The sequence below is a fragment of the Candoia aspera genome, chromosome 15 (assembly GCF_035149785.1).
Source record: "Candoia aspera isolate rCanAsp1 chromosome 15, rCanAsp1.hap2, whole genome shotgun sequence".
In the NCBI taxonomy this organism is placed as follows: domain Eukaryota; kingdom Metazoa; phylum Chordata; class Lepidosauria; order Squamata; family Boidae; genus Candoia; species Candoia aspera.
In genome coordinates this window covers 8,573,796-8,587,496 of record NC_086167.1, presented here as the reverse complement: position 1 = coordinate 8,587,496, position 13,701 = coordinate 8,573,796, and the positions used below count along the sequence as shown (strand labels likewise).

The following is a 13,701-nucleotide window of genomic DNA, read 5'->3' as shown; positions in this document are numbered from 1 at the left end:
ATCTAGGTGTATGTCTTTCTGTCTCTCTACAGTCTGGTTTAACCATGGTAGCTTTTACCAATGGAATACTTTCTTTTAATCTAATCCTCTACCTCATAGCAACCTGTTATTATCCCCCCACCAAAAAAAATAATGCATCTAACTTTATGCATCTCTTTAAAATGTGGAAATTAATAACCTCATCCTCTGTTCATTCAAACATTCTGATGACCCAGATTTTCTATTCTTTGTTAGCTGTAGTGAAACCTGCTAATTAGCTCATTATGGGTACTAGGTTTCTGCATTGTAACCCCAATGTTATTTTTTCCAAGTTTCATTCTAATTATTATTTATTATAATTATTGATACCTATCTCGGGGCATACAAAACTGACTGCAGCAGCTTAGAAGTGATCTCAGAAATAATAAAAACATGATGAGTAATATTATTCAAATGAAAAGTAACGATTTCTGAAATCCTTTCCATGGGGTGCTTGATAATACCTGGCTGAGATGGAATCAGGGAGAAAGATTTGTCTCCTACCCAATGTGGTGGAGCCCACAGTCCCCTATTTTTATCTTCCCAACAAACTTGTGACTTACAGCAATTTCACAACAGACTCTGCTGTGCTGTGTTAGATGCTTTTGGTTTACTATATTTGCCAATCTCTAACAGAATCAGGACTCTGTCTTAACCAACCTGATATCTTTATTTTCCTGTCTCTTCTTCCCACCCCTCTCTCTGTAGATAAAGAAGATGTGAAACAAATCCCCATGTCCCAAGACGCTGGAGAATGCTTGGCAAGCACCATCTTTTCCAGCCATCTGTTGAGCCAGAAGATGTCCAACTTTGTTATCCATTCATCTCATGTAGGATGGATGGCTTTGTTGCATTCTAGGGAATGAAGCATAGCTGTGGCAGATCTGCAGAGATGGCTGCATGATCTGTGAATTTATCTGTTGTCAGGGGGTGAAGCTCCCCAGACAAGGCCGGCTTTCCCCAGCACATGCTTGCAAATAGATATAAAGCTTTCTACCCTGTCCCTCTCTCTCATTAGAGGTTGGTGGCTCAGCTGTGGACTGACTGAGAGTCAATCTCTACACTGTGAGATCCTGTTCTCCAGGCTGGAAGATTTCAGGACTACAATGGAAGAGAATGTATTCAGTGTCCAACAGATTCAGCCGAATGTAATCTCGGTGAAGCTCTTCAAGCGCAAGGTTGGTGGTCTTGGGTTCCTGGTCAAGGAACGAGTCAACAAGCCACCAGTGATCATCTCTGATTTGATCCGAGGAGGGGCAGCAGAACAAAGTGGCCTTATTCAGACAGGAGATATTATCCTAGCAGTCAATGGGAAGCCCCTGGTTGATATGAACTATGACACCGCCTTAGGAGTTCTTAGAAGCATTGCATCAGAAACTTACGTTGTTCTCATCTTAAGAGGCCCAGAAGGCTTCACCACTCACTTAGAGACAACCTTTGCTGGAGACGGGACGCCAAAGACCATCCGTGTCACCAGACCTCTGTGTGTGACCCCAACAGTAGGTGACCAGGCATCTGCTCCAAGCGTTCACACCAAAGAGAAGCAACAGGGAGAAGAACAGAGCATGGGTGGCTCCGTCAGCTCCCGATGTACCCGGGAGAATGGGCAGGGGGAAGAAACCCTGGTGCACATCAATGGCATGGTAGCCAGCAACATGGCCAGGGACACTCTGAAAGGAAACCAGGATATTTCTGACCATTGTCTCAATGGCAGTGTTGAAAACAGTGAACTGCTCAAAGAGATTGAACCAGTTCTGGATCTTCTGAAGGGCAACAGCAAGGAGCTCAATGGCGATGCTGAAGCCAAGATGGGAATGAGAGATGTCGAGGTCCAGGTGGACAGGTAGGATGCTAAAATCATTTATACTATTTATATCATCTCCAAACCATTTGGGATTGTTATTGTTATTGTTCAGTTGTTGTGTCCAACTCTCTTTGTGGGTACAACTGCCCAAATGCCTAATGACCTCTCTTCCCTGAGTGTAATGGTATGTGGGAAAGACCTTGGAAGACTGGGTAAACAGACGCTCCCAAGGGAACGGTCAGATAAGAGCCAGCATAGCCCACAGCTGGATAGTGGGTGGGGCAAGAGGCTCAGAAGAGACCCTCCCTAATTTCTTGGGCTATAAAGGAGATGGTGGGAGAATTGTACTTTCATACTTGAGTCTGTTAATGTAGCTTTACAATAAAGTAGAATTAGCTCATCTGGTTGTGATTCCAATCTGGTTTACCCCAGGAGGCCGAGACTGGGTGAGTACAGTCTTAAGCAGCAGCCAGGAAGGGGGAAGTTCTCCATACATGAATGCTGACTTTAGAACCTATTCTGCTTTGGGTGTGAAGGCATGGCTGGAATGTCCAGTGTTGATTGCTGATTTAGCAAAGATCCTTGTGCTGGAATCATGGGGAAGGGGGGGAGTGAAAAATAAAAGCACCCCACTGCCTACCCCACTTTTGCCCTGAATGAAGAGGATCCGTCTTCATGAAAGTTGGCTTCCCTCTTGGATTTCTGTACCTTAGTAATAACAATGGCCTTCCCTCCTGTTCTCTCACCTACTCACTTATATGCAGGGCTAAAAAGATCTCCCAACCATGGGTGCCTTAAACTCATGGAAAATTGCCCCATGCTTGTTAACATGGCCCTGTCCTAATTAACCAGAAGAAGCCTTAATTGGTTCATTAACTGGGTATAAACGAGGAGCTTAAATAATGGAGCAGGGGGGAGAGTGACAGGCAGAACACAAGGGTTATATTTTTAGTGGATGCTCACTTCAAACTTTTTAGCGGTGGCTTGTTTGAAATGGATGGTTCCTGAACTGGAAGAACAAACAGTTAAATGAATGAATTAATTAAATGGCTCCCCCACAGCATCATGCGATCTGTGCCTGATTGATGATCCAATGTATGAAGCTGCATTCTAAGCGGAGCAAAGCAAGTCCTTTTCAGAACAAGTCCAAACCATTGTCTAAAGTCACCTTTCTCAACCTAAGGCCCCTTAGGGGAGTCTGAGACGAGGCTCCCTTAATCTCCAGTGATTGGCTGATGCACCCCCAGCATTTTGAACTGGGGGAGGCATTAGAAGAAAAATTCCCCCAGCGGTAGCATTCCACAGCACCCAACTTCATGGCGTTGGGAAATTGAAATGCTAGCAACTTCCTAGGTCCCAGTGCCGTCACCACATAGCTCCACAGTGGGGAGAGAAAAACCAGAAGGCTTTAGTTGGGCTTGTGAACAAATGAAGGGTTTAATTCTCTAAAGCTGAAATAATGTAGTAATGGTGAAAATCTGACTAGCATCCCCAGAAAGGAAGCAGTAATCAAGGGATAAAGGGGAAAACGAATGAGCTAGCATTTGGGAAGAGATGGGGTTATAGTAACAATCCTCCTTTTGCAGTCCTGATCACAAAAAAGGTAAAGCGATAGGATACACCCAGAGCGAAAGGGGAACCCTTGCAAGATTTCCTCTTTTCCAAGATGGGAGGGAAGTCTGAAAGAGTCCTAGAGGGGGCTCGTTAATCATACAGGATTTAAATAATGGCAAAACATTCCAAGTCTTTTTACTCTGGATAAAGATAGAGCCAGGGACAAGCTTAGCAGGTCAGTTTACAGTCACCTGGGGGGCGAGTCTCTTTCCTCTGGTTTAAGCAGGAAAGTTAAGAATAAAACAGGAAGCCTTCACCTGGTGACCTCTCTTCTTTGAGTAATTGTATTTTGCACGTAGCAGCCAGGGAGGGGAACCTTTTGCAGAACTACAGGCATATCACACAGGGGGACTGACAACGTGGGACAGATATCATTTTACTGCAGGCTTGTGGCCACATGACATTGGGTTCAAAGGGAGCAATCCATGTCTTTGGGTATTTTCACTTACCAGAAGCCTCTGGTGCACACTGTTGTAGAAAGAAGGTACAGGACATAACAATATAAGAGGGGTAGATGTGGGTGTAGTTCCGCAGTCCTGCTTTTCATGCAGGAGATCCCACATTCAATGTGGGGAGGAGGTGAGAGTCACTGTAGACCAGCCGATCACTCTCCTGCTGTACTGGACATCAGTTCCCGTAATCCCATGTCTGGAAGCTTATGGGAGAAAGCTCAGCCCACTTGGATGGGGTCAGATTGGAGAAAGCTGCAAGCAGGAAATAGTCAGGCTGTACTGAACTGAAATAATCTTCTGAACTAGAATATTTCACTCTAGGTCTAATGATCCAATATGCCTCCAGAAGACTATGCAGTCCGATAAAAACTTAGTTATAACAGCCCTGGCAACGTATGTAATTACTACCTTATACAAAAAGCACATTACTGGCTGCTTGTGTTTACATCACGCTTATTTCCTTGTGTACTCTTGCAGTGACCAGCTGAGACCTAAACGGTTGAGATACGCATAAAACGACCCGTTCCCATCTTATTAAACTGGGGTTTATTTGTCCATAATTTGTTAAATAAGTCACATTAAGCCCTAAACTAGGACTTACAAACCACAGCAGTTAGATGGTTTCCCAGATGGCCTGTCTTGGAGGGCTGACACCCAACCCCAGTTTAGCATGATGGGAGAATCTACCCTATAATCTGCATAAACAATAAAGTCTCTATACCTTACTGAGAATGGCAAAGACGTAGGTATGAAAGGGAATCTGTGATTTGTCATCCAGACAAATATAACTGTCTTCTCTAATCCAAATCATCCACTTCATTAAAAATAACACAAGCAATACGTATCTTTTATTTGTATCTTGCATATTAAATATGATAGGGCAATGATTTGTGAGCCCTGCGATTCCTTTCTCAGGCTTAAGGAAAGTCAGTTCCTTAAGATTAGTGATTTGCCTTGTTTCCCTGGCAATCCTTACTTTAAAAAAAAAAATTCTGCAGTCTAAGTAACAGTCGACCAATTAATAAATTTGCACACCTCTAATTTCTTGTTTGTTTGGCCAACTGTCAGGGCAATGTCACTGGATACTTATGAGGACCTCAAGTATTTCTCCTTTTTCTCCATAGATGAATGACAAGGGGATGTAATAATCACCATTAGTAATTATTCCCTCAATGTTTCAGTCCCATAAGTAGCTTTGATATTAAGCCAACAGAGAAAAAGGTTTAGCAATGGTTCTAGTTTCTACTGAGGCATGGTCAGAGGTTGGTTCTGGAAGCTGACAGAGCAGCACCTTTATGTTTTTTGATGAGTGAAAAAAGGGGGAAGTGAATTATTAAGGCTATATTTCAAATTCCATATGAATAATTGTATGGATGCAAGCTATACAAGAAAACTAAAATTCTGCACAAAAACAAGCCCAGATTTGGTGACATAGGAACGTTCATTTCTGTGATTGCACACCAATGTCCATGTCTAAATTCATTTTGGAAAATATTTTCTGCAGTGTTTGTGGTTGGTTGGTCCTTCAGTTGATTCTTCAGGCTGCTGGTCAAATGAAGATTCAAGGAATCTAAAGTAGACTGTTGAGTCACAATTTTATTCAGCAGATCCTCTGGCTTCAGTGGACGTTACTCCCCTCTGTCTCCGCTTTCTGATAAGCAGGCCTAAAAACGTGCTTTCTTTTAAAAAGAACAGGATGAAATTGTAAAATGTAAGGCACTTACGGGCTGCAACTAACTACAAGTTTGCTGGATTTTCTGCATTCCCAAGAAATCCAAGTTAAGCACACAAACCCGCAGTATGGAGTGCTTGGCTTGAAGGTATGAAAATAACTTAATAGGTACTTTCATAGCCACCGCAAGGTGATATGTGTTTGGATGTAGCCTGGACAGTTGAAAATACACCCACGGATGAGAAGGTAAACTGAGGACCAGGTTTCCCACCGCTTTCCCCCACCCCATAGGCTCTCTGCCACTCCAGCTGATAGATGTCTCTTTTTCTAAGTAAGCAGATGCTCACACGAACAAAGGATTTTGCTGCTGTTTGTATTATCTGAGAACCAAAATGGAGTGTCATTGGGACATAATGCATCATTCTCCTAAATACAGGTGATGCCAGAGGCTCATATTTCACAACCATCCATTTGATTCTGAAGTGCAGTTGTGCCACATCCAACAAGCAATGTCTCTGTTGTAAAATGGTTCACCTTTAGGGCTTGGGGGGGGGGGGTTTAGCTGTAAGAATAGAGATGTGATAGATACTTTAACTTTGGTGGGGCTTAAAAAGACTTTTCTGGTCAAATTCAGCAAAAAATATCCACAAGCAATTGGGTTATGGACAGAGAGGATTGAGAAAGGACAGATTTTTGTCTACTTTTGATCTGCTCCGCTGTAATTATAAACAGAATGCCAGCACACAACAAGAATATTAACAGAGATTATTTTTTTACTGAGTATTCTTTCTTCCCTCCCTCCCTCCTTCCCTCAAGCCGTTCTCCTCCTAAAAGTAATAAGAAGGAGGTTTTCTCAATAAGGTACTGCAGCCAAATGCTATACAACCTGTCCTAATAAAATTCTCTCTCCCCCCAACCGCCCCCAGGAATTGGCATAGGGAGATATGGATTGCACTAGTTCTGGCATGTAACATTTTAAGAAGAAGTTTGAAAGTAATTTATTGCCAAAATAAGCCAAATGACTCCTGGAATTGGCTTGTTGTTGGAGGAAAAGAAGTGTCAGCTTTATGGTTCGTAAGACAAACAGGAAATGATGCAGTTGACAGGTCTAAAAGAGAGCTGATATCAGATTCTTGCAGTAGACTATACCCCAAACAGGATTCTCACAGAAGCTTCTCCATACAGATGGTCCTTGTTTAATGACCACTCATTCAGTGACTGTTCAAACTTACAGTGGAATGGGTGGAAGTTACGACTGGTCCTCAGAGTTCCAGCCATCGCAGCATCCCCTTGTCACAGGATCATGATTTCCGATGTTCTGTGCCAGCTTCCCACAAACAAGGTCAATGGGGAAGCTGGCAGGAAGATGGAAGTCACGGTCACATGAGGTCCTCATTTAATGAACCATGTGGTCCTTGCTTAACAACAGCAACCGGGACTGCCAGAACTGCCGTCGCTAAGCGGCACAGTCACATGACATTGCATTTTACAACTGCATCGCTTAGCGACGGCAATTCTGGTCCCAGCTGCTGCCCTAAACTGAGGGCTACCTGTAACTAGATTTATTAAAAGGGGGAAGGGATTAGATAACAAATCTTGACAACTGACTACTTTCACTTTACAACTCAATTTATGTCCTGCCAAATGTAATTCTCTTGATAACTGCCCTTTGATAAACAGGAGGGCTAGCTATCTGTTTTCCAGATAGTGGGAAAATGTGCAGAATTTCTGAGATGTATTTCCAATGTTTTCCTCTTCCTTGGGAATTGAGAATACCGTAACCCATGCTGAGTTAAAAATTAGAATGGTTAACTAGGATCCCATTTCTGGCATCTGTTCTGCAGCTAGCTCCAGCGGTGTTTTGAAATGTCCTAAATGCCTCTACCACTCTGAAGCACTGCAGGGAAACTTAAATGGCAGCCCTCAGTTTCCACCAGAAGAAACCAGAAAGGTGATCAGTGGAGAATATTTTGCCATTGCTTGTTTAAAGTCTGGAGCAGGCCTCGTCTCTGAAATATCTAACTGCTTGAGTACCAAGCAACTGTGCTAGTTAAGGTAAACTGGAACAAATGAATCAAAGAATTATGAAGTTAGAAAAGGATGTTTGGGCTATTGAGTCCAATCTCCTGCTCAGTGAAGAAACGTGAATTAAAACATACCAGACAGATGGCTTTGGCTTGAACACACCCAGTTCTGAAAAGTGATTCCTAGATTTGGGCATTGGTCTTTTTCTCGGAAAGAATGAAAGGTCTAAGGGGCATGGGACAGTTCTTCAGAGAACTGGGGGAATGAGTTTCTCCCTACAATCTTGCAAACTAGCACTTGATTGATAGCACAGATCTACCATCTGTCCTGGTGGCTAAGTATTGTCTTTCCAACTGTTGCTGGGTTCCCCTACCACGTCTCCGACAGTGGGCCATGCTGAGTTGTGTCTGATGGGTGCTGTAGTCCAGAACGCCTAGAGGGATTCACACTGTGAAGGCTTTTCTGAAGAATTCTACAAAATATTCCCCCAATATTTGTCTCCAAGGAACTGTTATTGACAGATATTTCTTTCTTCCTGGAAGTTCCATTCTACTAGCAGCCTGTCCTGTGTGGATACATCCAACCCAATGTTGTCCTTCCTTCATTCCAAGTTTTGTCCCGTGACTCTCCTGGAAAATGTGGATTAAATAACTTTTTTTTGTGATTTTTCGCAAATGTTGGATAGAGAGTAGAGAGTAAGGAAGATGGCCTTGATGGAGATATGCAAGCTCTGTTGCCAGGATGACAAGGGATAAAATATTTTTTAACTCCAGAACGTCCAGATAACATCCAGAAGCAGATCAGGCAGATGCCTCCCTAATTCTCTGAACTATAAGGAAGAGGAGGCCCAGCACAGTCAGACTTGCAAGATTCAGTTATTACAGCCAATCTCAGTAAAAGTAGTTTTAGCCTTCCTGTGGAGTTGATTTCCTGGTCTGGTCTACCTAGTGGGACTGACAATATATGTGTTTGTAGTAAGTGGTGGTTGATATTTTGAAAATCCCCTGCTCTTCCACATATAGGTAAGGTCAAACATATACATATATATATATAAACATTCAATTGTGTCCGATTCTCGGAGACCGCCTGGACAAGTCCCTGCAATTTTCTTGGCAGGTTTTTCGGGAGTGGTTTGCCATTGCCTTCTTCTTCCTAGGGTTAAGAGAGAGGGACTGGCGCAAGGTCAGCCAGCTGGCTTCATGCCTAAGGCAGGACTAAAACTCAGGGCCTCCCGGTTTCTAGCCTGGTGCCTTGATCCACCACACCGAAGTGGCTCTTGCAAAAATTTATTGTTGTTGTTGTTTATTCGTTTAGTCGCTTCCGACTCTTCGTGACTTCATGGACCAGCCCACGCCAGAGCTTCCTGTCGCTCGTCAACACCCCCAGCTCCCCCAGGGACGAGTCCGTCACCTCTAGAATATCATCCATCCATCTTGCCCTTGGTCGGCCCCTCTTCCTTTTGCCTTCCACTCTCCCTAGCATCAGCATCTTCTCCAAAATTTATTAGTCACATGTAAATAAAATTAAAGACCAGGAACAATACTAAATGCCAAGCATTGCAAAAATTAGTAGCATTGATAGTAATCTATTAGAGTACCAATGAAGTTAGCAGAAATCCCAGGGCTTTAGACTAGAGTAGGACATTTTTAAAAATTCAGGAAGAAGGCATGACAAGCTACTATCATGTTGCCAACAAGAAAAGTAGATGGATGTTTCCGTGAAAACACCAGAAGTTGACCCCAGCTTGAGGAAACTTTTACCTTACTTGAAAAGCCATTAGGGGCAAAAGTGCTTCTAATGCTGCAAATGAAAAGGCACCCAAGATCATGGATTGCTAAATGTCAAGCTGTCTTACCCCAAAGGTATGAGAAGAGATTTTGCCCCAGCTAGCCACTGGGTGAAAGTTGGCCATGGCTCCTTTGGTCATCACTAATCCGGTTCTATTTTTACTCTGCCTAAAGATGGTTGTCATATCTCATCTCCTTTACCAGCTTCTCATGCCTCCAGTCTAGCTATGCTCCTGTATTTTCCTTGTGACTCCTGAGGCTTATACCTTTCATTAACTCATAAGGCAGTTGACACGCTTCTTAAGGGAGAGGCACAGCTGGGGTGGAAAGCTCTGCCCATAAGTGTACGACCTCTTAGTGGAAGGGGAAGATAAAAATAAGTAAAATTTCGGCCAGGATTTTGCACTCGAAAAAAGTTGCTTGCGGGCTGCAGTGATTGCAGTTGTTCATGTGGAAAGCATGTATAATCCTAGCGTTGGGTCCAATGTTGGGTCTAACCTCCTGTTCAGTGCAAGAATCCAAATTAATTGTCCAGGACAGATGCTTGTCTAACCTCTGCTTGAACTCTTAAGGGAACTCCCCACTTCCCTTGGTAAATTATTTCCCTGTCCAACTGCTCTTATTATTAAACTTTTACTTAACATTCAGCTGGAATCTGACTTCCTCTTTCGACATCCTGCTCTCTGGAACAATAGAGGATAGGCTTGATCATCTATGTAACATCCTTTCAGGTACTTAAAGGCTAAAAGGTAAACAGCCATCAAGTCAAGGCCAAGTCCCAGTGACTATGTGGATGGCCTCATGTCTATTTTTCTCAAGGTGGAAAAACATCACAGGTTGAGTCGAGTCCCATCTGAGTTCTTTGTGGTGATTGTACAGAAGATGGGGAAGCCTGCTGCTTCTCCTGCTGACTAACGCAGAGATGATCAAATAGAAAACAGGACCTTCTCATAGACCCCTTGCCTACATCATCAGTAAACGAATGCAACAACACTCCAGAGAAGGTCACCAACATTCTCATCTCCTTTCCAAGGATTTCAAGACATGCTTCGTTTCGTCAGCTTGAACAAGAAGTGGTCCTAAAAACACAAGATTCTTTCCCCAACCTAACTCAAGGTGAAAGGCTTCCAAGAAAGCTATTGTTGTTCACCCTTCAATAAACAAATTCTTGTTTCCTCTAGGAAGGCTGAAGGCCTTTTAAAAAGGAAAAACTACGTGTGAACACAAAACAGAAATTACTGCAGAAGGTCTTTTGCCTGGTAGAGCTTGAAATCTACCTAGGCCAAGGCTCTTTCATTTTAGGATGTAGCTGAATAGTGTTGTAGTTGTTGTCGTCAAATAACTTTGTTCTTGCAAAACTCAGAGTTCTCAGAAATCCATGCTTTTGGCTGCAAACTGAGAGACCTCTTTGCAGATTCCATCTCATTTCTGTTCTCCCCAGGTTTAGCGTAAAAGTTAAACAGAACTGAATAAGATGTGAGTCACAGGGTATTTGTGAAAGGATGTAAATCAGTGTTCTGGAGTGGGATTAATGGAAGGACAGACAGAACTACCCCGGGGCCTTTGTGAAATGTGCTGTTACTTCCTGAGCTTTTGCATCGTGTTATCTCTAGATCTTTTTCTTTTTTCTTTTTGAACTCCGTCTAAACTTCTGAATTAATCCACTATCAAGTACATCCTTGTTGGTTAGTTGGAAACTAGCAAAGCATTTGGAGTCCTTTGGAAAAATACCTTGCCCCCTGCTGATTACATGAGCATATTATCTTTCCACATGATGGTCTTGCATTCCTGAGTAGGAAGTGTTCTGTCTGTGCTTGGTACATTTCAGACTATTAATTACAGGAATGTGTCTGTGCAAGGGAAAGGGAGAAGTTTTGCTTTCTTCTCTTCTTTTGGGTCCTATCCTCCGACTCTGCATGGCCTCAACATCCAGCCATTTCATTAAGATCCCTTTTCAGCTTTTATGGCATCTCTCCATTAAGACTGCACAAAAGAGATTGGAATTGCATCTCTTCCCTCACCCTCAGTGTTCAGATTTCACACAGCTTGTGAGGTTGCCTTACCACACCCATTCAAATCAGCAGGAATGTACTTGTACTTATAGGACTTGAGAGGGAACACAAACTGCTGTGTGTTACAGGTATTCCTCACTTAATGACCATGATTGGTACTGGCAACTCTGCCACTAAGCAAAGCGATCCCTAAGTGGGAGATCATGTGACCATGACTGTGCTTTCTGGCTGGAAAGAGACAAGACTACTCAGTTTCACACCTTCAGTTTTTGTTTGCCTCCTAATCACTCTCCCACCTGCTTACTGTCTTCTACGCATCAAAAACAATGCAATCACACCACAGCCTGGGGTTGGGAGCTGCCAGTGCACTATACAAACAGCTTACTCTCTTGAAATCCCTTCCTCTGCAAACTCTCCACTCTCCAGGGTGGGGGGAGAAGCAATTTCTGTAGGCAATCTCTCCTTTGCCTGACCCTTTCCCACTGCCTGTGTGATCGCATTGCTTCTGATGTGTAGAACAGCAAACAGCTTACTCTCTCTGCTCTGCAAGGGTGGGGGAAAGGGTCAGGCAAAGGAGAGATTGCCAACACGAATGGCTTGCTTTTTTTCTACGCCCCCCCACAGAGCAGAGAGATTGGAGAGGAAGAGATTTCAAGAGAGTGCTGTAAGCTGTTTGCGTAGCATGCCCATGCCTCCCAGCCCTGGGCTGCTGGTGCAATTGCATTGCTTTCAATGTGTAGAAGAGCAAATGGTGTACTCTCTTGCAATCCCTTCCTCTTCAATCTGTCTGCTGTGCAAGACGGGGGGCGGGGGGAACCACAGGTCAGGCACAGAACAACGCATACTGACTGTAATGGCAATCACACGACTGAGGGATGCTGCAGAGGTTGTAAATGTTCGTGAATGGGCTGCAAAGTTGTTTTTTCAGCACCATCATAACTTCAAACAGTCACTGAATGAGTGGTTGGTAAGTGAGGACTGTGCAGTACTTGTTCCTGAAAAGCATCCTGTGTCAATCACAAGCCCCTGAGAAGAGGTGAAACTGAGTGCCTACACAAATTTCAGGGACAGCTAGGTAAGAAGACAGGTGGCAAGATGTCTAAAGACCACCTAGATCCAGTGCAGGTTTAAGAACAGTGACCACATCAGAGAAGGATGATGGGGCCCAGAATGATCAAGAGATGTTGAAAGCACAGCAAAGGTAGCCTGCCCATTTTCAAGGAAGTGCAATACTAGGCACTCTCAGCTGCTTCTCCTGCTCAGAGAGCACCAAGGACTCCACAGTTCAACCCTGAGCTACTGAGATTCTCTTTTAATGATAATTGTGTGTCTTAGACAAAAGACTCAAATAAACACCTAAATGCAAAAGAGGAGGGGCCCTCCTGAGAAGCCAATCTGGTTCAAACACAGAAGTGGAGCAGTTTAACGTTGCTTTGGGCAAACTAAGGTGCCATAGAGGGGAGTTAGAATGGTCTGCACTGGAACAAGGTAAGTACTTAAAAGATTAATGCACACAAAGGCATCTTGTCAAGAGCTTTTCAAAAAATAGAGGTGAGCATTGTGGAGCTGTTTCCTAGGTAGGCTGATTGAAAAAGAGAAATTAGTCAACCGTTAAATTGCCCTCTGAGCTGCAAAGTTGAGGGTGCTTTTGACCTTATAACTCCCTGGGATTTCCTTCTTTCTTCACAGAGGAAGAATAGAATGGAAATATTGCTCCTTCCAGAGTTTAAGCACCATTGTGGAAAATGGTGCTTTGCAGGTTAAAAATCCCTGTTTTCATCCTCACTGTCTCCAGTAAGTAGCTGCAAAACAGTTAAAATTTGGTTGTAGTGATGTTGGTATATTTTTTTAAAAATCCAAAATCTACAGTAAGGAAATATCACCCGAAAAGCCTTAAAAATGTGTGCAAACTTCCATTCTCCAGCTTTCTCCTCAGGCAAGATGTCCCCATGGGAATGGGGACCGCGTTCCTCGAAGAGGCAAAACTGCAAAAACTGGCAACTAGAAACAAAAAAACTGAGCTTAACGCTAATCAGGTTTAGCATGATTAAATGCAGCAGCAAACAGTATGGCTAAATGTATCCTGTGCATGCAGCCAGAAAGTTGAAAATTAAATTGAAAGGTGAACATTAAATGGGACGTTTTGGCCATGAGGTCTGCACTTGGCTTCACAAGGAAGCCTGTAGACTGAATGCATTCTTTGGTGACAGAGATCAGGGGTTTCAAATTATAACTAGCACTGAGGGACAGAAGTGGTGGGGGATCCCCCCAGCTTTGAAAGTAGAAGGTCTGTTTCCACAATGCGTAAGTCAGTGAT

General features: G+C 43.4%; 1 protein-coding gene across 1 annotated transcript in view; it reads left to right on the top strand.

Moving 5' to 3' along the window:
* Positions 1-13,701, top strand: part of NOS1 (nitric oxide synthase 1) — a 100,027-nt gene that overhangs the window by 30,723 nt on the left and 55,603 nt on the right. Inside the window, exon 2 of the mRNA XM_063315333.1 lies at positions 727-1,861. Coding sequence (XP_063171403.1) covers positions 1,125-1,861 — 737 coding nt within the window. The 5' untranslated portion in view covers positions 727-1,124. The remainder of the gene's footprint in view (positions 1-726; positions 1,862-13,701) is intronic.